Consider the following 24,846-nt stretch of genomic DNA (forward strand, 5'->3'; position numbering starts at 1 on the left):
GAGCAGAATTAGTCTTACCGATCTTCCTGGAAGGAATTGCACGTGTCTGAGACGCCTCAAGATGATCTTTGATTCGATTGGGAAAGACGATCGATGAAAACCTTCATTAAAGGTAGTGCAACAGGAAGGTGGAAGTCAATGAAAAGAAAGATGAAGCGGAATCACTGGAATCAGCCTTGGAGAGGGGATTTGAGAGCCTTATATAGATGACCTCCCGTCGCAAGCGCCCGGCCCCTCGAACGTGAACTTGACTATTCTCTGCTAGTACAGGATCTTCTTGTGGAAGCATCAGACCGGCGACTGTGTGGGACTGAAATTCTCCAATAAGCTGTCTCTTCCCATGTCCAGTGGACAAAACCCGGGCAAAGCCAGTGATGTGGCTGGACTGGGCTCGTGTCATTGGTTATTTTATGCAGTAGACTTGATGCGAGATATATATGGAACTAGCTAGCATGTGCATTCCGAGAGGGGGTGTCACTTATTTCATAAGACCGCGCAATGTGGCAGATGGAGAATGGATGTTAAGTTGGGAGCACCGTTTCCTAATTACAGGAGCGGGGTTCGGACGTACTTGTATAAGGGCGAATTGACAGTATACCATTTTATGCTCTCTGAAAACTTGAGAAACCTTTTGATCCTACAACCGTGAGGCTCTTCAGAGATGCATTGAAGCGTTAGATAAGTTGTCCATTTAACGTGGGGGCTATGTCCATGGACTATAGTCATGTTTAGCGCCCGAAGTCAAAGCCACCGGCGGCTCTAGCTCCGCCTCATGCACAAGGGCACACATGAAACAGCCACTTTCATGAGGCTACGCTGGACTGACCCCCGCCTTCGAAAAACTATTGGCAAGTGGTTTTTCGCCGGGCGCCTGGCTAATCAGCGGGGCTTTGCAATGGGGATTACGACCATGGCTGCAGGGAAGAGCCGCCAAATCTGTTACTACGGCGCCATTTCCTACATATAAGCCCATAATACAGTGGTAGGCAACTCGTTGATTTATCTTTCCCAGGCTGAGCCTTTTCCCAAGACGTGTGAGCAGTCCGACCGGAGGACAAAGATATTGCCGAAGAATGTCTACAGTTCAACAATCAGATTCCGAGAACCCGAAACAGTTTGACCTATACAAGAGACCATGGCAGTACCTTGGGTATCCAGCCTTCTGCGAATGGTCAGCTTCCGATAATGACTTCTTTGTGCTTCGTCGATTTAAAGTGCTCAACAACCGAGTGCTATTGAGAATGCAAGATTCGATATCTCAGTTAGAAGAGGAACTAGCTGCGATAGATGCCAAAAATTCTCGATTGGATATCCCGCCTGTGAACAATGGGTCATTCAGGAATGATCAGGTAGAGAGAAGGGAGGAAATCCTGACCGAGGCACAATCGAAATTGAAAGAGTATAGTACGTTGGCATTCTTTTCTCTCGTCCCGTCTCCAACTACAGTCATTTCGGTGATTGGCATAGCAGTTCAGCCTAACGATCCAGCTCAGATGAATATATGATCTCGTACTCCAACCTTAGATCACGGCCTCCGGCTGACGAGCATGAGATATCCAATGTGAAATATTGGCTTTTACACCGTTATTCAGATGCCATACTCCCGGAAGAAAGCAAGTATATCACATCAGAGGACGATCTCATACGAGTTGTGGAAGAGAAGAAGTCTCCTTTGTTGAAACGAATGGAAAGGTATTCGAGTGTTACTCGAAGCATATTCTTCAAGAAGAAGCCCGTGAGTTTCCTTTCCTTGTTTTTTATCTTACGAAATCAGTCAACCTCGAGGAGTTCTTGGCAGATCATGCAGGCTAATTGAACAAGGAAACAGATATTAAAGGTTACGATCCTGAATCCATGAGCTATTACGACGATAGTTCGATGGAAGCACTTGCCCGCTCTATCATTGTCATCCTTGGCCTAGTCATGCTCGTTGCACCACAATGGTGGTTACTATTCGTCCAAGACAAAGTCTATCAGCTTGGGATCATTACAGGCTTCATAGTGCTCTTCCTCGCACTGGTTGCGACACTTACAGGAGCAAAACCATTCGAAAGCTTAGCAGCAACTGCGGCGTATGTATATTTCACCTCCTGATGTGACTTCTATTGTATTTGACAAGACGCTGATTTCCTCTTCTAGCTATTCCGCAGTTCTCATGGTGTTTATGCAGGTTGGGGGTAATATGGCTCAAGGCTAGTTGAAATGGATCCATGAGAAGCATAAGCAGTCCACGCTAGTTTGATACTTCGGCCGCCTAGAGCAGGAATAATTAGGCATTAACGTCAGGCAACCGAGTATATAAACTATTCCATAAAATTATCCCAGGTGTGAATGAACGGTTAATTTTGCATTGATCGAAGGTTTGGTCGGGTGGGTGGTCCTGTTGGGACTTGATTATGTGAACTTGACTGTGCGCCGGACAGTTTAAAGATATAGTGGTATTACATTCAAGCCTTTCCCAAAGCCACAAGAGTCCCTAGTAACCTTTAAGGAATCCATCAGTGGAAGCTTACCGAGTGCGCAAGGCTAGGCGAGCCATCCATATTGGAGAGAGACCAGCACTGCTAACAGTGGAAGAATTCATTGAGGTCATCTGCAAATTGATCGGACAACTCATTCACAATAATCATTGATTTATTGGATGAAGGTGGTTCTCAACAGCGGCAAAGAATTCTTGATGCTCTTGCGGAAATTTGAAGCCGAGATGCTCCTTTTAGCCGGTGCAGATGTCAATACCCAGGGTCAGCGGGTTAGTACGCCACATATAACAGTGATAGCACAGAAATAGAAAGATCCCTGCTTCATCGCTACATGGAAGTTCCCGTGTTGTGATAGAGTACTGTTGGATTGGGATGCGGATGTTGATACCAAATTTGGAGTTTTTGGAAGTGAGCTACAGGCTGCAGAGAAGTTTGAAAGCAAGGTAGGGCTAGAGATGTTCCTAAGGGAGGAGGGATTCGGTGAAAGTAGCAGTGATGATTTATATTAACGCTGTCTAAGAGTCTTGATATTGATACAGTGATGCTCCATAAACTTGTAACTCCCGACTTAATCCTAGATTGATCTCGTGAATCATGCTTCGAACCCTGGATAACCTGATAGGTGATTTCTAAGGCATTATAAAGTCCACGGTGCAGTTAATCGCTTCGGATGTAACTCTTATGCATACTCCCAAGGCTCCGACTGCCTTGTAACCCCATTCATCCTGGGGACCTCAAGGCTAGAGTAGTTTCTCCTTCGCCCAGCGCTTAACCTCCTCGGACGTAGTCTGTCCAAGTGAACTGGTACACCAGAGAAGCTGCTGCGCCTCCCACAGGAGACGACTATCGCTCGCCGGCAAGGGGTAGAAAGTAACATCTCTACACAATGGACCAAACTTCTCAGCTAGATCCAGCACACCTCGCACCGCACGTTCCCGACACCCCACCGCAGCACCTGGATAATAAAACCGCGGATCCAAATAAAACAAAACATTTCTCCACTCCGGCAACTTCACAGAAAGCAATCTCGCAGCACGCTCATATTGCTTAAGCGTCCGTTTCGGCACACCCATCTGCGTATGCACGAAGAAGTATACCTCAAAACCAACACTGCGAATCCGCCGACATGCCGTGGGGCTAAGCGTATCAAGGAAATCACCGAGTCGATCTAGATCGAAGGAATTCCGGAAGAACAGCGTATGATGGGAGTAGAGATAGTCCTCTGCTTCATCGTGGATTTGATGGTTCACTGCGAGGAGTTTGCGTGCTGTGCCGTCTTCGCCGACCCAGCTGGGACACATTGAGAGGGCTCTGTAGCGATTACGGGCTGTGAAGACGTTGCCACGGTCGCTGATGACTATTAGGGGTTTGTTGATGTACTCGTTTGGTACGGTGAGGGCGTATTCGTAGATTTTGAGGCGAAGTTCTGGTGGGAGTTTGAGGAAGGAGGTTGTATTGAGGTCATGATCAGATGTTGTTATTGGTCTCATGTGTTCCGGAACTGGCTGTCGGTGGATTGTAGATTCGGTAGTCGTGTTGTATCAAGTAGCGATGAGCTTTGGTTGAGGGATGTCAGTCGTGATTTACAAGACGATATAGTGGTCGTTCCTGAACCGTATGGAGAGCGAGAGTAGAGACGTATATAAGATTCAGTAACGTATTAACAAGCAGCACAGTCAGTTAAAACTAGAAGAAGGCCGTTTTCTTGCCAAGGATACAGATTTCTCGGCAGTCATGCCATGCTTCTTGTATCCAGCAGAAAAGCATCTGATCGACATCATCTCTCCACCCTGTGGCGGGCAATATAATCAGGATCGGATAAAATGGGTGGCGAGGCCAGCTCAAATCTAGGCCGGTGCATCTTAAGACTCGGCAACTAGAAACTCCCATGGTCGGCCTATGGATCCAGCACGACGGTCTCCACAATAGCTATAAGCAGATCGGCAAGTTCGGGCGTGGATGCCTAGACAATTCGGCCTGGTGGTTCCACCGGAGCAGATCAGATCCCGGACATCGGGAAGACGGGATAAATGGGTAGATAGCTGATTGATCGGAATGAATCCGATGAGGTTATCAATCCGAAGTGTGATCTTGGGATTTCTTCAATTTGCCTTTGCATATATACACTAGTCTAGTAGTCCCCGTGCCCCAGTAAGTAGATAGACAGGAATATCTCAAGGGTATAGACTCGCAAGCACGGGTGACTACTTCATTTGATTTGGAAAAAAAAGACACCAAGAACGCCCGAGGAATAAAAAAGAATCACCGCAGAAGCCGCGGTCTATAGATAAGGGGTAACCAATAGGGTAGTATGGTTCCATGTAAGTTATTTTTTCTCACTTCTGCCGATAAATGCCAAGCGACCACGCTGCCCGCAAGACTGCTAGGCCCCAGGCCATGCCGATACTGTCGCGAATGACATTCAGCTTACTGCCTCCGACCTCGCGCCATCCGACGGGCACTTCTGCCACGGGGATGCGAGCGAATTCGGCCAGCATGAGCATCTCCACGTCGAAGATCCAGCCCTCGGAGTGCATGTAGGGAATGATGAAGGGCAGTGAGTTGCGCGAGAAGAGCTTGAAGCCACACTGGGTGTCCTTGACGGTCGCAGTCTTGGGCGGCGTCATGAGCCACAAGATCAAGTGGAAAGAATGCATGAGGAAATTGCGCAGCTTTGACCGCTATTTAGTCAACGTTAGCAATATATTCCATGAAAGGTCGTCTCCAGTTTGGCTTTATGACGCCTAGCATAGTATTACGTACCTTGACAACGGCCTCGCTGCCAACCATGTGCGCACGCGACCCAACTGCCACGCCACGCCCACCGACATCCTCGACCTCCTGGCACGCAGTAACGAGTTTCCCAAGATCCTCAAACTTACTCGCCCCGTCCGCATCGGCAAACACGACATATCGACCGCGGGCGTGCCGCATACCATGCGTAACTGCGCCGCCCTTGCCGCGGTTGTGAGTCAAGCTGACCACGCGAATCGTCCCAGGTGGGATATGCACGCCTTCATGAGCCTTGGGCGTCCACGGTCCCGCGTAGCCCTTAGGGTGCAGCGAAAGCTGATGGTCTCTCGCAAAGGTGAAGGCGACTTCCTCCGTGCGATCTGTCGACCCGTCCGATACGATAAGAATCTCCCATCCGCGGTCCGAAGCCGTACTCGTGGCATGACCGTTGGTTGCCTGGCCATTCGACGCGGGCTTACGCTTTCGCATGGACCGGGTTGAAACAGACCCATTTTCCTTCTCCTCACCACGGCCCAGAGTGCCGTACATATGCTCCAGGTAGTTGACAGCTTCTTCCAGCATTCCCGCAAGCCGGTCTTCTTCGTTGTAGGCTGGGACGACTACGGACATGAAGAGCTCCGCGGGTTCAACTTCGGGTTTCTTTGAGGCGCGCTTCTGGGCGTCCAGGGCGTCGAGCCAACAGGGGAGTGGTTCGGGGTCGGTGATAGCGCCATCTTTGGCGAGAGTCTTATACTTCTTTTCTTCCGGTAGGGACTCGCGCGGGGTCGGCGCAACGAAGAATAGGAAGGTAATGAACTGCAACCCGAGAAAAACAAGTAAGCAATTGTCAATTGGTAGTCTAGCATGAGCGGTCAGACAGCGCAGAGGCTATCGCGCATCACCCTAACGGGCAGCACAGTCGAACTCACTAGGACAAACAATCCCAGAGCCGTAGCTACAACGGAAGCAAGTAAAATGGAAGCTGGAACGTCGGACACAGCGGAGATGCATTGTCGACAGACAATGCTCCAAGGTTCCGCCATGATGTTGGGGGGGGTTGGCAGCTCAATTGTCGAGCGCGGCGACGGGCAATGCGGAACGATACGAGGGAGACTCGAGGGAAGCCCGGAAAGTAGAAAAGGCAATCACTCGGCCAGCCATGCAAAAGGCAATTAAGATGAACACATGGAAACAATCATGCGAAGAAATCCTGGAACCCCATCAAGAGAGGGGAAGAGAGAGAAGAGGGGAGGGGGAGGAAAGAGAGTTGGAGAGAGTGAGGAGAGGAGTGGAGGAGCACGTTGATACTGTAATCGCCAGCTTGGCCTTTTATCGGCAACGCGCAAGCGTCTTAACCCCGAAAATAAACTATAGTGGGGGAGGTCGGCCGAGCTATTTGGCGAGCACTCATGTCTTTTTCTGGATTTATTATTCGCTCAAAATATTTATCCGGATAAAAGTTACACTCCAACCTTGCTAATCATTTCATGAGGCTACGTTGTAGTTTCTTGTAGTTTACTGCGTGGCCGCCATTACGCATGTTGGCGGGTCTCCCATGTCGATCTTGACCAGCTCCATCGCCAATTCCGACCTCGAGAAAAAGGCTTCTAGCTAGTATTTAACTTTCCAGGTGTTATTTTTGCAAATTTAAAGCAAGGATTTTGCCAATTCTACAAATGAAAAAGCGCGTCGGGTATAGAAGAGGCCTACCATATGAAGCATAAGATCGGAGCCTACAAGACCAGACAACGATCTTCTGAGTGCTTCAAGTAGTCATACTGTGTATAATAATCATATCCTAGTAAAGGACGAAACTTCGTTCTAAGGAGAGTCGGACATTGCAAATAATCAAAAGACGACGAAGGAAATTAGAACATGCACACGGGGTTATCGCTCTATTTGCATCCACCATGACCAAAAGACCTCTCTTGCTTGCCAAAAAGAAAATAATAAGACCACCTCCTCCTGCCTATGTTCATGTGCCTAGAAAATTGCAGAGCAATGGCTGCTCCAACCCGTCAGATCCCTGGTTCGAATGACATCTTGCGGATGCAAAACGCCTCCCAATCGCGGCAGAGACCCGGAAAAACTTTAGGGGAGCCCGTGGCCATAGGTTATCCTGGCAGAAGGACAAGCGAGATGGAAAGCACGATTTCGAACATTGGGCCAGCTCCGGCATCTAGGCAGCAAGTTCCGGGAACGCAAACTTCGAACGGCATCCAGTCAACCTGGCTAATATCCATGGCAAGTTCCTGGTGGAAGGGTCACGGACTCGAAAAGCAACGCACATAATCATGTCCCGGTTCCAGGCAGAACCGAATCAGCAGGATGATCCAGTGGGATTTCGTTCCAAACCTCGGGGCGAGGTCTTCCATGGTCCTCGTTCCATTCGCGCAAAGATAGACACTGTTTTGTCTGAACTGTCGTATGTCACGGCAGACCTAAAAATCTATTCGAGAGTTGCATCGTGTCTATAAGGAAAAGTGAAAGAAAGATCCGTTGCTCCGAGATGTACCCAAGATGGCCAGTTTCCGACTGGCCCCATCCGTGATCCATGGGGAAGAAATTTCGCATCCTTCCCCGATTCTGTGGCTGCCGCATGATCACTGTTGAAGGCCACTGTATTGTTAGGCGCCTCGCATTTCGTGTTATCCAAAAGACGGTCCAGGTCCAGGTGTATTGCTATTCAGGCCTCCACAGGTCTCCGCAGTCGCCGCATTCATAAGTGCCCGCTGAGTGCTCTCGAACCTGCGATTGTTGTATATCATCCAACGGCCAAACTGCATGTCAAATCGATTAGCCTCGTTTCTCGTCACTATGACACTTTTCTGCCACGCTAGAACCAAAGAAAAATTGCTACAAACCGTTGCTAGTCGCACGCCCAACCAGAGGCATCTGTGCTTGCGAGGGATGGCGGTGGAATCTGGTTCAACGATAGGCCTGTCGTCCTCCGAGGGGGCTCCTTCGAAAAATGTTTCAGGGAAGTAGAGTGTGCTCCAGGATTGACCGCGAATGAGAAAGTCCTCCGGTAGTTGTCGTAGGGTTTCGTTTTCGTCCAGTGGGAATGCGTTGTCTTCAATTTTGTTGAAATCAATGCCGGAATCAATCAGGCTGTTGAGGAACCTCGTGATGTTGACCCAAGGAATAAATTTGTCGACTTCTTGCATGGCGAGCGGGTGTAGAGCCAGACTCCAGATGAATGAGAGGGAGATATGTGCACTTGGGTATATAGTAGGTTTGTCTAGATGATCGAGCAGAACCGAGAGTGTGTGGAAGGCAAGAGAAGTGCCTTGTGAGGCCATTAGAGGAAGATGGCCACTAGCATCTGTTGGCTCCCCGCCCTCCTTGCTCTTAGCCTCCAAGTCCATGTCTAAGCCTGGAGTCCAGTTAAGTGCAGATTCGTAGGCTTCCGCCGCTGATTCATATTTTTTCTGGGAAAGTTTCAGCGTCATGAAAGCCTCAGAGTCGCCATATTGAAGTATAGACGCGAAATTACACGACATGATATAAACTCCTGTTTGACCCTGACGACCCAGATTGCGGGCTTCTTCTCGCAGGAGTATCAAGAAGTGGTTTGCCAGGGTGATAAACTGGTCAGCTGGCCATTCGTTGAACAGAGCGCTATGAGTAGCAATGAAGGCAGTAACCATTGTATGTTGATTCAACGCTTGCTGTTGTCCATTATACGGACTGAAGAGGAGGTCCACACTCTCACGCGCATTATGAAAAGGGCGTACACTCACTAGCGCCTTGGTGTAGTGGAAAAGCTGCTGAAGCACGTCTGGACGCGCTAACACTGCAAGGTGATGTTGAATACGGCCCACTTCGGGGCTGTGATCAGCGTCTTGATTATACCAATATCGCGAGACTCCAGCCCAAACTTCCCGGTCTCTCATATCAGACTCTTCCACAGCCATGCGATATCGTGCTAAATCTCCAAGACACTCGATCCAGGTCTCGTGAAATGCCGGGACGCTTTCAAGTAGTAACGTCATCATGGAATACGCGAGGTAGATAAAGTTCAGCATATAATCCAACGAGCCCGGTAGCTTTTGTCGAAGCAGCTCTAAGAACGAATGAATTCCATATCTCCACATTCGCGCTGGCATAGCATATTTCTCGGCAAGAAGTCTCAACACGGAACTTGCAGAGGGATGTTGAGATGCAAGAAAAAAGTCGTGGTGTTCATAAAGTAATGTTCGATGCAGAGATATCAGTGCTTGCCATTGAGTGCCTGATAACTCGTCTTTGGACTCTGTTTGTTGCTTGTCGACCTCGATGCATTTCTTTTCCACCATGACAAGGCCGGCATATATCATGCGCACCTCATTGATCAATTGATCTTCTGTGATCGCGTTGGTATCAAACTGCTTAAACATCGGTGGGATTTCCGAGTCCTGTGACTCGGACGACGGCCCCTTTGAGGAAACGGATGGATACTGGTCAAGGGGGGGCTCATGATTGGATTCATTGCCTGAAATGTGTTCAGGAGCAGGAGGCATATCGAGATCCATTATACCATTGTCCCTATCCACAACCCTTTCCTCATCTTCATATCCAGCATGACCGCCGTTGCCGCCAACTACTTTCTTAGCAGCCGTGGTTTGAGGAACTGCAGGATTTGAATGAGATCCCCGCAGTCCCGCTCGCACATTCTCATCTAATGTTTGATAATCAGAATCTGGGGTCAACTCCGATTGTTCCGTGGGCAAGTTTTTCGACAGGACCCCAGCACTGGTATCTTCAAAGCTGGCAGGCTGGTTCGAGGCGGATGTAGATCGCCCTCGATCCCGGTCTCTTAAATTTCTTGAGCTGTCTCTGCGATGATACCTCTCCCGAGCTAATTTCGTGCGAGAAGATGCTTTAGACACTCGGGCTCCTTGACTACTGGAGGTATCCACAGTACAGTCATCCGGGATTCTTCCGGTAGAAAGCGATAGGCTGGCTGAGGAGTACATGCGATTGGCTGTCGGCACCTCAGACGACAGCTCGTCCAAGTGCAGACGGCCTATGGAATGCCTAGGATACCAGTTAGTTGGGAGGCCTAGCAGTGCCACAAAAGTGACTTGCCTAGGAGACAGATTGCATGGTAAGGACCTGCCTGTACCTCGCCAGCCTTTGGTTCCATAAGAGCGGCGTTCTCTACGAAAGGATGGCCTGTCCATCGTGTGTGTCTTGTGTAACTTATGATTGTTTCAGAACTTCCAGTGCATTGGCATCATCTGACCTAAGCGATGCGTATTAGCTAATCAATTTCGCTTGCAAGATCCATATGTGTGTTGTGCTGGCAATTAGCCTGCAGGTGTGTATAGAAGAACCCAGGAAAAGTCAAAAAAAAGCAGGCTAAAAGGTGGCGGGTAACAAGGCAGAAAATAGGGTGAAGGTTGAAAGGGGGCTGGAGACTGACGTCGTTGCTGTGACAGTATGGAGCACCATAGAAGGGCAGTGACCCGGGTGTGGGCTCGGGAGTTTATAAAGAATATCGCTAGGAGCCCATCGGAGCCCTAGGTTCGCCCTAGGACTAGGCATCCAGCCCCTATATATGTATATAGAGAAGCTGAATTAGCATAATAACAACGGTCTGGGCGCAAGGATGGTTCTAGTGCTCCCGGGCAGAGTTAGTACCCGCTTTGTTATTTATTTTTTTCTTCGTTTTCTGTTTTCTTAGCGCCGTTGCCTCTTCCCGCGTCGCATTACAATTTAGCAACCCTTCAACCCCTGGGTTGAACCCCAAATCCAATGATCAATCGTAGTACAAAAGCTCCTGGTCACATTTCGCCATTCTAATAATCGTACTCTTTACATCTGATCTGCCAGGATCATGATTCACTTAAATTCACCGATCGCCTATCTTAGCATCAAGAAACCATCCGGAGAATACAACCCCCGAAAAAAAGGTACTTCAAGTATGTACCTTTATTCTACCAAGCACCACTCTTTGCATTAACACTCTCTGTTCTAGCAAAATTCAGCTTCATCCCGCCCCAAAAAAAAGAAAATAGATGATGCTGCCCTTTGGCATATCAGCTTCAACTTCTTGGCCACGGGGCCTTTCTTTCAGGCTTCCCTATACGCACTGAGGGCCTTAACTAGAGCCCAAGAACCCTCCCAGCCCCAACAAGGCTGAAGTCTTGTTCGGAGAATATGTCCTGGCGCTTACGGGAGATCATACCCCCAAGTGGATATACCATCATTACCTCAATTTGTCTTAGGAGACAGAATAGAGCGAGTTAACCACCAATTATCATGCAGTGTATCGCCAACCCCTCTGAGACCCAGACGAAACAGACTATGGGTATGTCGGGACATAATTCATATCCTGGGGTATCTGCAAGGTCGAAAAGGAGAGACGCAACTATGCCGAAGCGCCTTGAAACATGCACTTGAACTTCATTTCGGGATTCTAGAAACTATGTTTCAACGAGGCAAAGCTCGTTTTTGGGCATTACCAGTCCTAAACGCAAAGCCCTTGCGTGTGCGAGTTTCTTTCGAGCCCAACCCGCACAAAGACCACACCAGACCGCTCCACGCCATAGCCGTTGGCACTGCTCTCTCACCGATATTTCAGAGGATCCCCAGAACCAGGAAAAAGGAAAACAACTACGCCCAACTCTGATTAACCGCGAAAAGCCTAAACCTGGAAAGGCATCTTGAAACGTTTTTCCCCAACTCCCAATTTCCCCCAAAAAAACACCCCAAAATTGGGGTTATCGTCAGGCTGCCAGCGAGCCGTTGCTCTCCTCCCCACTTTGCACCCCCATTCTACCAGAGTTATATTCACGTTTCTAGATGTTTATTCCAAATTCCCGCATATAATGATATCGCTGATCTACATCTGTGCGCCCTCAAAACGACAACAACCCAGAGCCCAACCGTGATCGGACCACCCCCGAGGGTTGATGCTAAAGTGGGACGGGATAAGTGCCCGAGGCAGCAACGACTACCCAAGTCCACGATCAGTGGCCAGTTTTTGTTTTGTGATACCCGAGTAATCAAGATCGTAGGGTCCTGCTGCCCGTTGAGGTCAGTTGATGCCTTTCTCTACTCCAATTCAAGCCCAACACATGGCCCTCAGGGAAGCTTGGAATGCAATGCCACGTTGATGCCTGTCATTGCAGCTTTCCGTTACTTTGAACTCGAACTGTGTGGAGGGTACAATCCCCCTGTCAAGTTGGCCTCGTTAGTATGGCATGATGGTTCCAGAAGACAATCCCTGATTGCAGGATTCACCCTATCTGTTTGTTACTTGTATTGATCTTTCATCCCTGGGTGCTAGACGTTGTTTTTCTGCCGTCCATCGTTTCCATAATAGGTTTCGATTTCCGAGGCTATGGGTCAGTGATATACGAGGCTCAATTACGTATCAAAATTGGTTCATCTCGTGTTCAAACCATCTTAGTAACTTTCTCAGAAATATACTCCATATTGACTTTCAGTTATAAGTGAATAGAAAATTATAGAAGACGTCCGAGTACTCGGACCTGAGGCATCTTGCAAACAGTTTAAAAATCAGGAGACGGCAGATGATAACGGCTGCTGCAGGGGTAGTTATTGGTCGGGGATGTGAAACTTGTTTCCGGAGTAGGTTGGTCAATTTCAATTGGTGATTATAATGATTGCTAACTCCTCGACTAGCCGCATAGATCCGGGAAAAGTGAAGATAACCATTGCAGCACACGGTACCGATTGCCGATGTATAACCTGTAGCCATATCGCAATCAATCAATAACCCGCTTCACATTTGCATCTACAGGCGCAGACTGCCTCTCCAAAAGCAAGGCGGTATAGTTATTTCGACTGGTTCAGGACTAAATCCATGATAATTTTTTTCTGAATTCGAAGCTTACCGACGTATATAGAAGCTATGCAGAAGATCCATGCATGGGTATAGTCTACCTGGGGGATATCATATTTCTTGGGTGGCCAAAATACATGCGAGCCAAAGCTGTATCACTTTTTTGTATACCAAGATCGAAAATCAGAAACGAATCCATGTCGTCTAGGAAAAAGGAAAGCACTCGACGTACACCGTTGTTGGCCTGGCTGGTCCGCATAGAACAGAACAAAGTTAAGGCAACCGCCCTGTCTAACCCTTCGACGATGTGTGAATGTTTCTTTGACCTCTCGCTTAAATGTGAAAAAGGGGGGGGATAACGAGTTGCCCCTGATTAGATTGAAAGTATAATTATGAAAGCAAAAAAATCTATGAGGGAGGTTCAAATGATGTAAGGGCGCTAGGGGTGGGATGCGGTAGGGATGAAAATGAAGGTTGTTTGGGTATGGGGAACGTGCGATATCCGCGGTGGGTTGCACCCGGGTTGAGGGTGAAAGGGCCCCCGCGACTATGTTCCATCGAATGAACTTCCGCGATGACCCGCTGTATATTGTAAAACGGCTAGGTTTCGGGTACTTCTTGAAAATCAATGCCTTAATCAATATGGCATCATTGATAGGCCTGCTATGATTGAGTAAGTTAATAACTGTGAGGAGTTAATGTGGGGAGACGAGCTTGTGGTCTAGAAGGGTTCAACCCGGGTTGTGTGCACTAAAATACCAGCTAGTAGCTTTAGCTTGTCTTGGTTGCATTCGAGAGTATTCTGGATTACGCGCGAAGCGGTTCTAATCTGGAGAAGACAACGAGCTGCATCGACTTATGCACCCAGTGCATGTGCCAAAGGTTTCCTATTGGTTTACACATCAAGATTGTCCTCAGGAGCCAAGTTGGGGGCCAATCCTGAGCTCTCGAACTGGCCCGTCATCAGGGGTATTCGAGCAAATGATGATTGACCCGGCCTGCATAGCCCGGATTTGTGCGGGACGACTACTTGATGCTTACCATCTTGGCTTGTTGGCGATAGTTATCGCGCTAAGTGGTGAGGGGTTTTTACGACTCACGAGGTTAGGTCGGGTTCCGAGGCACTAACAGGTTGAATTCATGTATCCGGGATTTGGTCGTTGAAGAATCCCGAATTCCACTGTTTCAACGGAGTGTTAACTATTGCCTGGGCTTTGCTATTCCTGAGCTATTGACTTGGTATAAAGCTATATAGAAAAACACGTAGAATGACTCGACTGTGATTTGTAGATTTGTCGATATAAACTTGGACATTCTCTCTTCGCCTCGTTTCCATATCAGATCGAGCGATCACATCACCCTCAGGAAAATATTGTCGATCTATCGAATACGTAAACTTCCGATGAAGAACCCGATCGTAAATAACGACATTGGCTGCTTACGTTGCCTACACACAAGCCCCGTTTTGCACAGACAGCATCTGCGATCGCTAACATCCTATAGATCGTGAAAACAATAAGTCCGCATCGGCAAGACGTCATCAGACACTGGGAATCAGCGATAACAAACAGGCCAATTACACCCTCAAACCTGCAAATCACCCTGGAAATACTATGTCTAATCTAGGTAATACTATACAGTACATCGCATTGACACCTACAAACAATCAATAAACGGGCTACCACATGCACACTCCCATCCTCATCGGATCGATCGAGCATCACCCCTCACCGCCTCGGATCAGCCATCAGCCATCTGACCAAGTGATCCACCGATAACTGATCACTCCTCCAGAATCGGGGCTATCCATGTACCATCGACTACACCTGCACCCTCCGACACGGCGTCTAAAACCGAACCCGGGGTGGCGGAGTCTCGGACATTCACCAACAGGAAGCCTTCCGGCTATTAAGCCCAGATCCATACGCGCCGGCTTCGGCGTCAGCGCCATCATGTCCATATCGACCTTCACCTTGCCCGGGTCAGACCTGCGCATTAACAGTACACCGGATCTGGCTCGTGACGAGTTGCTCTCTTTCCCCGCCTTCAAGACTTGGCTGTCAACCCTGCAGAATTCACTTGCTCGGCAGTCGAATCCGGCACATGAGTTCCATAGTGACCCGTATGTGCTCCGTCAGATCGATGTCCAGGCCGTGGACCGGTTTGGCGGTGGACGGTTGGGGTTTGTCAAGTTGAAGGCCGACGTATCGAATGGTCAGGGCGAGAAGTTACCAGGGAGCGTCTTCTTGCGTGGTGGAAGTGTGGGCATGCTTGTATGTTTATCTTTCCTTCTTTTCTACTCTCTTTTCGTACATTTCTATTGACAACTATCTTTCTAGCTCATTCTTCAACCAGATGACATTCCTTCATCTGAGGAGAAGGGGAAACGGGCTATTCTAACTATCCAGCCTCGCATCCCTGCTGGATCTCTAGCATTCGCCGAAATCCCTGCAGGCATGCTCGATGATAGCGGGACCTTTGCTGGTGGTGCAGCGAAGGAAATTGAAGAAGAGACTGGGCTGCAGGTCCAGCAAAGTGAATTGATTGATATGACCTCTTTAGCTTCGGAATTGACCGAAGGCTCGTCGGAGAATGGCGAAACCCTTCAGAAAGCGATGTACCCCTCTGCTGGGGGCAGTGACGAGTTTATTCCTTTGTTCTTATGTCAAAAGCGCATGCCTCGAAGGGATATCGAGGAGTTGCAGGGCAAACTGACTGGGCTGCGGGATCATGGAGAGAAAATTACTTTGAAGGTTGTTCCTCTGGAGGATCTGTGGAAAGAAGGGTTGCGAGATGGGAAGACGTTAGCTGCTTGGGCTCTCTACAAGGGCCTCAAAGAAGCTGGGAAGATTTAAGCACGATTGTCCTTGAAGACAAACACACATCATTGAAGCATGGGTCATTGTATTGATTGACATGTACACTGTAACTAATATAACCACTCTATGCAGTTGACAGGGAGACTTCAAAATGCTTCTCATCCCATTTCAAAACTCACAGCTTCCACTTCTTCATCAACTCCATTCCCTCAGCAAGAGTGCCAACCCGAGCATCAATAGCATACCCCTCCCGCTCAAGCCTCTTCATCTCCTCATACAGCGAAGCCATCGGCACGGAGAAACACTCGATAAACTCGTTATCCTCGAGTTCCGGCTTAGGATTCTGATTCTCCGGCAGACTCATGTCCACGCGGACATGGACCATGTTCAAATTCGTGTTACAAAAACCGGGATCTAAACAAAAGAACAAGGCAACGAAGCAAAATGGATCAGCTGCAGCACGGAAAACAAATATACACCGAAGAAAATACGCCGAGCAAGTAAGAAAAAAACTTAAAGGGGAATTCATGCGAACGCACCGTTGTACATGATCGGACTCGTCAGCTCCGCCACACCCACGTAGCCCGTTTCCTCCTTGAGTTCGCGAACCGCGCACTGCTCGGGAGTTTCCCCGGCATCGATCAGGCCGGCAGGTACTTCGATGACGACTTTGTCGATAGGAGGACGGTATTGCTTTTGCAAAAGTAATTCAGGCCCCGTGGGCTTGTTCAGGATAGTGACAATTCCAACGCCATCGATCTCGCAATTGGCGGGACGAGTCTAGATGTGATGGGTTAGCCAAGGGTCCAAGCAAGTGTGTGACGGCTTTCCAGGATCATAAAGGGTGCCTAGAGGTCGAGAAACGGGATCGCGTGTTGCTGCTTTTGGTCAAGGCAGCCAATCCACAAGGCGGTGCATCACACCCGCCAATGATGCACGGCCCGTAAGCTTATGCCGAGCTCTGTCGTCTAAAGGACACTTGCTATGGCTGAGCTGTCTCGCCATGATGTGCAGCTGAAGAGCTATAAAGACATGACAGGTGATAGATCACAGACGTCGTAGCCCTGAAACCCGGGTGCGGGATAGAGCTACGCCAGATGTGGGTGCACAGAGCCTGGTAGGCCCCCCCAGTATACCAAACTGCAGAAACACCCGAAGAGAACCCGAACAGTGAGGCATGGGTTGTGAGATCTTACCTGCCGTTCCGCGGACTCCCAGGTGCGCTCAACACCTAAGGGATCTGTGTAGGTTGTCCTGACCAATCGAGTCCAGCGGGCATCGACATTTTCCTGAAGTTGATACTCGGTCAGATATGAATGGCCAGATAAAATGCAAGAGGGTCAATGTTTGATAATCATCTGGTTTCTTACTGCACGACAGTATCGAAACTAGCAATCATCAAAAGTGACATTTGAAATTGACATACCAGAGGACCCCGGGAAACGTGCTTGGATTTGGCTTGCGAGCGTTCCGACATGACTGCAGGGGGTGCACAAGAAGTTTTGAAGAGAGCGGGTCAAAAAGGCCTTCCTGGTTATGCAGGCTCAATACGAATGAGCTTTGGGCAGCAATTGTTTGTGTTTGGAGCTTGTTTCGGAGCTATCCCCAATGTTGACGATGATGAGGGAGGCGCAGTAGTGGAGAGGGAAAAGAGAGGGGCTTACCTGGAGGCGGGGCGGTGCGCTTACCTTATCACGGTGCCCACGCAGATACGATCTCTAGGGAAAAGTCATCGAGGGCCAAACAGACCCAAATAAGATAATTTTGTGCTCAATTTACAATATCAGGTGATTAGTGTACTCTTCAAACAAGTTAGCTCTGGTTGAAATACGTAAATAAACTCAGTAAGCATTTTAAGTGTGAAATTGGAACCAGCCATACTTTGGAACTAGACGACATGGTAAACAGACTCAACGAAGACAGAACTATTCTAAGTCTTCCCAATGCCAATTTCCCTGGTAGATAAATCCTAGGAAAGGCTCAGCTGACAGAATAAAATCATCAAAAGTAAAAAGGACAAACAAGTTCCAATCGGCATCATTTCCACAATACCTCCAACCTAGTCCTCTATCCCAATCTAGGTAGACCAGACGTACTCATCAAGCAATTGAACCGAAGAATATGGCATGCATTTAACTTCTTAGTATATCTCATAGTATACTTCTAGACAATTGACACGAGTCAATTCACCCCTCAAAAATCCACAACCAGACCAACTAACCTTCGGACAGTCCCGGATCTATACAAACTAGTCCAAACTCTGGACCCCCCCCCCCCAATCACAACACAAAATGCAGACATGCTACAGGGATCAAGGCATAAATCTGCGCAAACAAAACAAAACATAGAAGTGTATCGTAGGACTCAACCCCTCGATACATTGCGCGGTCTGGGCCGCGGTCTGCAAGCCACACTACTAGATTGAGAATCGGTCAGGGTGCGTAGATATCAACCCGGGTGACTGGCAAGTCTGCCTTGCTGAGTTGTCCGAGGCAGAAACGCGGGTGCTGGGGTGTTGCAGGCTTGCAGCAGTAGCGTGGTTTATCTTTGTCGAGTTTCCGGGTGCTTTCCTACTTCCCTGAGAAGTTTACTTGATCTTCTTCCGAAAAATAGATTGCTATTGCATACTACTCGTATTGATATCGCTTCAGTCCGATAAAATCTTTATAGTATGATCTTTGCTGGCTAACAATACAGACATGATATCCTATTGCTCATGAAGACCTGTCTATACGCAATAAATAAAAGGTACGGTGTACTAATGCAATGACAGTGAACAGAGGTGACTAGCACACAGCAATGGTCCGGTATGAATGCTTCCCGGCCCTTTCGTGTCCACAGATATAAGATATAATGGAATCTGGGAGAGTCCTCGAAGATCGAACGAGGTAAAAGAGACAAGTAATAAAACAGCAAAGCTCCGAACGACCATTCGCTTGCTTTCATGATATCGTGCGGATATGGGAGATCCAGTGACGAAAAGTAAATAGAAAGGGAGAAAAAGAGATCACAGGCTGGACTGAGTGACCTCAGCAGGGCTGTTCTCGATGAACTCCAGGCACTTGGGGAATTCGGACCAGTGGGTCATGATGATCTTGACACCGAGATCCAACAGGCGAGTGCTCATTTCTGCGTGCATGTCTGGAGCATAGCTACCGACGTAGCCAATAACTGGAATACCAGCACGAACGGCCGAGAGAGCACCAGACTTGCTGTCCTCGACAGTCACCGTCTCTGCAGCAGTCTTTCCGCACTTCTTGAGCGCATGCAGGTAGATGGCAGGGTCGGGCTTGGAAGTGGGCTTCTCCAGGGAAGTAGCAGCGCTGAAGACCATGTCCTCATCAAAGTACTTGTCCTGGTCAACCTTCTTGATAGAGGCAACGACGCGGCGAAGAGCCGAAGACGAGACCACGGCCATGTGGTACTTCTTCTCAGCGAAGAGCTTGTCCAGTTGCTCGTTGGCACCGACACAAGGGACAGCCTTGGCCTCCAGCTTGGCAATGACCTTGTCCTCCTCCTTCTTAACGTACATCTCCAGCTCATCCTTTTCCATCTCAAACTTGTACTTGGCTTGGAGGGAGATCATCATGCCTCGGAAGTTTTGGCCGACAAAGTCCTTGATCAGCTGCTCGCCAGTGTAGCGATCAGGAATGTTGCGAGTCTCCAGAATCTCGTTGGCCAGGTCGGCACAGGCCTCGAAGGCCAGCTCCTCCGACAACACCAGAGTGTTGTCGCAGTCAAAGAAGATTTCCGTGATCTGCAGGAGAACCGGTTAGCATCGGTGGGTCTGGAGATGATGAGCGGGTAACAATTGGGAGCAAGTTTGTACCTTAGGCATGATGTGAGACGTGGGGTAAAGGTCCGTGAGAGGTTCTTTTGTTGGCGGGGTAGAGGGGTATAGTTGCGACAGGAATGCGCCGAGGTAGTAGAGAGCCAAATATGACCGACTTGGATCTCGAAGACGAGGAAGTATAGAGCAAAATGGAGGGTGAGGAGGTGGAAGGAGAAGTGGAAGTGAGAGTTGAGAGAAATTCCAAGTCAATTGAGGGAGCGGGTATCAAACTAAAGGAGGGGCAGGGACAGGAAGTCAAAACGTCAGGGCGCGGTTGCTTTTAAAGGCAGGAGCCCCTTTGGTTCTGGCATGACGCTGCCATAATGCGAATCGCAGGGAACCGGGCCAGAGCGGGGCTGAGGCCATTGGTGGGGGTGGTACAGTCGGTACTTGTTTCAGTATGTCATGTCACATATAATGTCAGGTACCGAGAATGCTGCACCCCAGGCACGCTCAGGGACCTCGACCAGGTCGGCGGCCACCACTCCACCAATCACATGACATACAGTGTACAGTAAGCACAGGTCGATCCATTTTGGGAGTAGCGTCTGTCTGGGAATCGTGGAAAGTCGCAGAAAGTCGGAGCTCGCTGCATTCTGGTTTCACGGCCCTGAGCTCTGGGCATCGGTGTTAGAATTATCAAGGCGAAGGGCAGCATGAAGTCTAATGCAATAGGGCATATTATTGACAAGAACTGTACAAGCTAAGCTACTATGGTTCTTGGAAGAAATGGCCGTGCCGGCATCCACAGAAGTACACCACCACGGACCGCGCATTCAACTTGCTATTGGGTCACCTTGAGAGATACAATAGTGGCCTAACCTCATACCGCACGGTCGTACATGGATTAGTCTGAGGATCCTAGCCTGTTCCTTGCTAATTTGCAATATGTCCCGGTCTGCACCGATAATCGGGGCGGGCAGTGGAAGAATGTTGAAAACATGTAGAGCTTGCTCGGAGAGCTTTCTCTAGTAGTGGTTTATCTATCTTGACAGTATAGCCAAGACGCTTGCAAGACTACAGTCTGTGAAACAGAGAGAGTCTGGATTTATTGACTATGGAAAAATACTGGTAACAAGATTCTAAGCATCAATCATGGTGGGGTATATCATCGTCAGCGCTTACTTCCTGTCTACGTATTTCTTTCTACGACAATATACCAAGGTAAAACTATAGGCACTAGATACTAGACTGTTCAAATATGTCCTAAAATCCCTCATAGCTTCCTGCCTAATTATCTGACAGATGATTGGGCGATTCTACCCCGTTGTAGAACAACTGACTACCATATACTCGGATAGTTAGACATGAGAAGATTGATAAGTTTTCTTCGCAATCCCCACCGATAACAAGTTCCGTGCCTTGCTATTCTATCCTATCTCTCTTTCGGTATCCTTCTCTATTCTCTAATGACCCGATATTAACCCGGGCTAGGTTTCAACAGGACAGTGCATTCCATCCCCCCCCCCCCCACTTCCATCTACCCGTTGTAGCGTCGATTGGGCCCCACCAACCAGCGGGCGCCATTAGAATCACATCTGCCATTTTCGCAACCTTCAATATTCGAAATCCCACCTCCACTCATAGACTCCGAGACCGCCGAAATAGGCTGGCCTCTGGCGGAACTCCCGGACAAAAGAAATATTCTCCGTACTACGCCCGGTGAACCAGTGAAAACTGTAAGGGCCAGCCGGAAAAGAAAGAGAATCTCCGAGACGAAATATCTGCTTGGCAGGCCTAGTCGCAATGGCATCGTCGGGCTCCTTTCCGACCCTAGAGTCTCTGCATTTCCCGTCTGCACAGACGTCTATATCGCAGACACTTTCTTCTCTCCGACGTTCGGCCTTGTCCGTCTCCAACCGGCTCCAGTCTATTGAAACGGATGCCGTGTTTGTACAGGAGGTTGCGGAACATTACGATCTGCCCCTCGTTGCGAATGAGCGCTGTGGGAGTTGGTATATTGATCCGGAGGGCAAGACGGGCAGTGCCTATTTTAAGAGTACGGATGGTCATACTGGACAATGGGATTTCAGCTTTCGTAGACTCAATCTACAGCTTCTTCCTTTGGCGAATCAATATGGAGGGTAAGTCGATCAGTCCTTTATCTTTGTGATTTTTACAACGAGATACCTATTACTCGGTATACTCCTCTCATTAATGCATACTATATCCCTCATATCTAACCATTATCCAGGTGTGTAATCGTCGACTCAACCCGCCGAGGTAAACGTACGTTCTCCCCTACACTTCCTCCAATCCCAAAGCTCCGGGTCAACGCCTAGTCGGCGCCAGTTCCGTTTGCCTTTCTTCTAGCTCACCGTGCCACCCCGCTAATGTATGCCACTAACTGACCCGCCGCTAACGCAACTACTCTCCAGTGATGCCAGATGCCTTATCCAAAACCATTCCCATCTGGTGCGCAGTCCTCAACCGGGCCTTGTTCCCGACGCAAACAGACTATCACGCCGTCCAGCTGCCCCCAAACTACCTCGGGGAATCGGAGGAATCACAGATCGCAAATCGGATTGATGGGTTTGTCCATTCGCTTCAGGTATGTGTGTACCTGTCCAGTATGACTGCATCTAATCCCTGCACTTATATGTCAGGGACCGGCTGTTTCGACCCCCTCTCCCCCTCTCTTATCTATTTCACCCGGGTTGAACCGCACCCCGCGGGGCTAGCATGGCGGGCTGACATTTTCTCAAAATCGCAGAGTCTCAAGCTCGACCTCGAGCATTTACGGGAGCAACTCGGCAAACCCATGCAAGTAGCCTGGGCTAACCGGTCATACTTCCATCCAACGGACCTACGCAAGAGTCCCGAGTATCACCTGCTAGTGCTATGCTCTGCATCAAAGCGCGTGCATGGGGCGGAAATGTCGGAGGGCGGATACATCCAGGGTGCCGGTGATGACAGCGAGGCATGGGCGCACGGGCTAACGCCGCCCGTTTTCTGGGTGAATCGGCCCCTTCTCAAACGGACCGCTGAGGAGGATTTGCCTGGTGTGATTGGGGAGTTGGTGCGGGAGTATACACGCGAGAACACTGACAGTAAGGCAACCGTCATCTCGCCGACGAGGAATTTGTATATCAGTCAGACTGATGCACGTGTCGATGTCGGCGGGAAGTATGACCTCGTCATCGACTGTAACGGTGACCCTGCCGCTGTAGCGGAAAATCCAAAGTGTTTGAATTTGGGCTGTGCGTCCGCGAAGCTGGGTAGTCGTGACCTGCGGAAGTCGTTGGATAAAGTGCGAGACTTTGTTGGTGCACAACTTGGCGCTGATCCGTCGCGCTCGTTGCTGGTCACTTGTGATACGGGCAAGGACCTCTCGGCTGGGGCATTGTTGGCGATTGTCTGCCTGTTCTACACTGAAGATGGTAATGCGAAAAACACCCCTCCCGGAAGAAGGAACATATTGTTCAATGAATTTACACGCTAGATGGAACGGCAAAAAGGGAATCAAAATAACTAACTGCGTCACCCTCCAGGAACCTTCGATGCCTCGCTGACCAAGCGATCGATCAGCAAGCAGTTTATCCGACAGCGTCTTGCGTGGATCGTCTCGTCTAAACATGACGTGAACCCGTCTCGTTCGACGCTGCAGTCGGTAAACGCCTTTCTGATGCAGCCGCCGGATTATTGATATCAGCCGGCGGATCTGCATCAAGCGGCCAATTAAGCATGGCTTTGCAGCAGTGTTGGTAACTTGGTCCTGGGACACCGGTGGCTCAAGGACACCATCTTTTTACTCGTTGGCCACGGCCTCCACGATGGCGCCCGCATCGCCTTGGTCGAGCGAGTTCAGAATATCCATATCCTCCGCGCTGATATCGAAACCGAACACGTCCGCATTGGAGGCGATACGCTCTGGGTTATCGGTCTTGGGCAGCGGTACCCAGCCCTTCTGCAGCGCATAGCGGATCAAGACCTGCTGCGTGGATTGATTGTAATTTTGCGCAACCTCGACGAGGGTGGGGTCATTGGCTTTGTAGTTACGAACGATGGGCGAGTAGGCTTCGACGATGATCCCGTGTTGCTTGCAGTATGCGTCGATGGTGCGCTGCTGACACCATGGGTGGAGCTGTATCGCAAGAGAACAAGCACGCGTTAGCTCATAGCTTCGATAACTACCAACCTAACCTCTATCGCATAGACAAGCAAAATGCAGGGAAGACATACCTCAATCTGGTTGACTTGTGGTGGCCACACCTGGGCATACGCCTTCATCTCCTCGATATGCTGCACACCGTAATTGCTCACACCAATAGCCTTGGCCTTGCCCTCGGCATGCAACTTCTCCAGCGCCTGCCACAACTGCTTTCTCCCCGCAGGTCCAGAGCTCGAACTGTGAATCAGGAACAAATCGACGTAACCGCCCGGTCCACCAATCTTCTCCACGCTAGCCAACAGCTTGTCGTAGGTCTGCTCGGCCGAGCCGGCGGGGCTCAGGATCTTGGTAGTCACAAAGACTTCGTCGCGGGGGATCCCAGAAGTGCGCAGAGCCTCGCCGACTTCGCTCTCATTGCCGTAGAATTGCGCGGTGTCAATGTGTCGGTATCCCACTTCCAGGGCCTTGAGGACGGATTTCACGCATTGGGAGGTTGGCGAACGGTAGACACCAAAGCCGAGGCGCGGGATGCGCACGGTGGAGTTGGGGAGGGGGAGGCGGTCGGTGGGTTTGTAGGACATTTTGGAGGGTGGTTGTGTTGGTTAGGAGAGGAGGGTAGAAGGAATGAGCAGAGGGAGAGGAAGAGAGAGGGTTGGGGATGCTGAAGCTGGAGCTGTCGAAGAAAAAGCGAAATTGGCGGCTCGAAGGCGGGGCGAACCGAACCAGATGGAATGATATCATCCGCCGATTACTCACGCCATGCGGGCTGGGCTGGCCCTGTGGATTTGTCAGATGGATACTGCTGAGTTATTGAAGTTTTGTAATATATTATGTTGAATATATTGAGGATCTATTGCACTTGATGATTACTATAGAAGATATAAGATATTCAAAGAATGATGGTGGTGTCCCGGAGGGTTGGGCTACCAAGGTAGAGGGCATAGTTTATAGTTCATCCAGGTATACGGACATGTCCAATCAAAGCAACCCAATCTAATCTATTCATATCGATAGCAGGTCCTAATAAGACTGCCTCCATCATTGGCTACGCTTGGCCAGATCTCCGATTCGTGGGG

At 49.3% G+C, this 24,846-nt stretch overlaps 9 protein-coding genes across 9 annotated transcripts; 3 read left to right on the forward strand and 6 right to left on the reverse strand.

Moving 5' to 3' along the window:
* Positions 1 to 1,073: 1,073 nt before the first annotated feature.
* N7496_004019 (uncharacterized protein) lies at positions 1,074 to 2,197 on the forward strand (the record flags this gene model as incomplete). Its single annotated transcript, XM_056696950.1, has 4 exons — positions 1,074 to 1,404; positions 1,593 to 1,735; positions 1,822 to 2,072; positions 2,140 to 2,197. The coding sequence occupies 4 exons, from the start codon at positions 1,074 to 1,076 to the stop codon at positions 2,195 to 2,197; spliced, it is 783 nt and encodes a 260-aa protein (XP_056559162.1).
* A 1,023-nt stretch (positions 2,198 to 3,220) lies between these two features.
* N7496_004020 (uncharacterized protein) lies at positions 3,221 to 3,970 on the reverse strand (the record flags this gene model as incomplete). The annotated part of the gene is made up of 1 exon (XM_056696951.1): positions 3,221 to 3,970. The coding sequence occupies one exon, from the start codon at positions 3,968 to 3,970 to the stop codon at positions 3,221 to 3,223; it is 750 nt and encodes a 249-aa protein (XP_056559163.1).
* An 846-nt stretch (positions 3,971 to 4,816) lies between these two features.
* Positions 4,817 to 6,256, reverse strand: N7496_004021 (dolichyl-phosphate beta-glucosyltransferase; the record flags this gene model as incomplete). The annotated part of the gene is made up of 3 exons (XM_056696952.1): positions 4,817 to 5,161; positions 5,244 to 6,029; positions 6,143 to 6,256. The coding sequence occupies 3 exons, from the start codon at positions 6,254 to 6,256 to the stop codon at positions 4,817 to 4,819; spliced, it is 1,245 nt and encodes a 414-aa protein (XP_056559164.1).
* A 1,605-nt stretch (positions 6,257 to 7,861) lies between these two features.
* N7496_004022 (uncharacterized protein) lies at positions 7,862 to 10,171 on the reverse strand (the record flags this gene model as incomplete). The annotated part of the gene is made up of 1 exon (XM_056696953.1): positions 7,862 to 10,171. The coding sequence occupies one exon, from the start codon at positions 10,169 to 10,171 to the stop codon at positions 7,862 to 7,864; it is 2,310 nt and encodes a 769-aa protein (XP_056559165.1).
* A 4,789-nt stretch (positions 10,172 to 14,960) lies between these two features.
* N7496_004023 (putative NUDIX family hydrolase) lies at positions 14,961 to 15,863 on the forward strand (the record flags this gene model as incomplete). Its single annotated transcript, XM_056696954.1, has 2 exons — positions 14,961 to 15,281; positions 15,348 to 15,863. The coding sequence occupies 2 exons, from the start codon at positions 14,961 to 14,963 to the stop codon at positions 15,861 to 15,863; spliced, it is 837 nt and encodes a 278-aa protein (XP_056559166.1).
* Positions 15,864 to 16,002: 139 nt separating this feature from the next.
* Positions 16,003 to 17,304, reverse strand: N7496_004024 (MutT/nudix family protein; the record flags this gene model as incomplete). The annotated part of the gene is made up of 4 exons (XM_056696955.1): positions 16,003 to 16,241; positions 16,367 to 16,607; positions 17,024 to 17,116; positions 17,254 to 17,304. 4 exons carry the CDS (start codon positions 17,302 to 17,304, stop codon positions 16,003 to 16,005), a joined length of 624 nt encoding a protein of 207 aa, XP_056559167.1.
* Positions 17,305 to 18,834: 1,530 nt separating this feature from the next.
* Positions 18,835 to 19,665, reverse strand: N7496_004025 (HAD family hydrolase; the record flags this gene model as incomplete). Its single annotated transcript, XM_056696956.1, has 2 exons — positions 18,835 to 19,584; positions 19,657 to 19,665. The coding sequence occupies 2 exons, from the start codon at positions 19,663 to 19,665 to the stop codon at positions 18,835 to 18,837; spliced, it is 759 nt and encodes a 252-aa protein (XP_056559168.1).
* A 1,740-nt stretch (positions 19,666 to 21,405) lies between these two features.
* On the forward strand, positions 21,406 to 23,305 carry N7496_004026 (initiator tRNA phosphoribosyl transferase family protein; the record flags this gene model as incomplete). The annotated part of the gene is made up of 4 exons (XM_056696957.1): positions 21,406 to 21,743; positions 21,854 to 21,888; positions 22,038 to 23,039; positions 23,151 to 23,305. 4 exons carry the CDS (start codon positions 21,406 to 21,408, stop codon positions 23,303 to 23,305), a joined length of 1,530 nt encoding a protein of 509 aa, XP_056559169.1.
* A 102-nt stretch (positions 23,306 to 23,407) lies between these two features.
* Positions 23,408 to 24,351, reverse strand: N7496_004027 (aldo/keto reductase family protein; the record flags this gene model as incomplete). Its single annotated transcript, XM_056696958.1, has 2 exons — positions 23,408 to 23,743; positions 23,842 to 24,351. The coding sequence occupies 2 exons, from the start codon at positions 24,349 to 24,351 to the stop codon at positions 23,408 to 23,410; spliced, it is 846 nt and encodes a 281-aa protein (XP_056559170.1).
* Positions 24,352 to 24,846: the final 495 nt, after the last annotated feature.

The sequence above is a fragment of the Penicillium cataractarum genome (assembly GCF_028827025.1).
Source record: "Penicillium cataractarum strain IBT 29864 chromosome Unknown utg000002l, whole genome shotgun sequence".
NCBI lineage: Eukaryota > Fungi > Ascomycota > Eurotiomycetes > Eurotiales > Aspergillaceae > Penicillium > Penicillium cataractarum.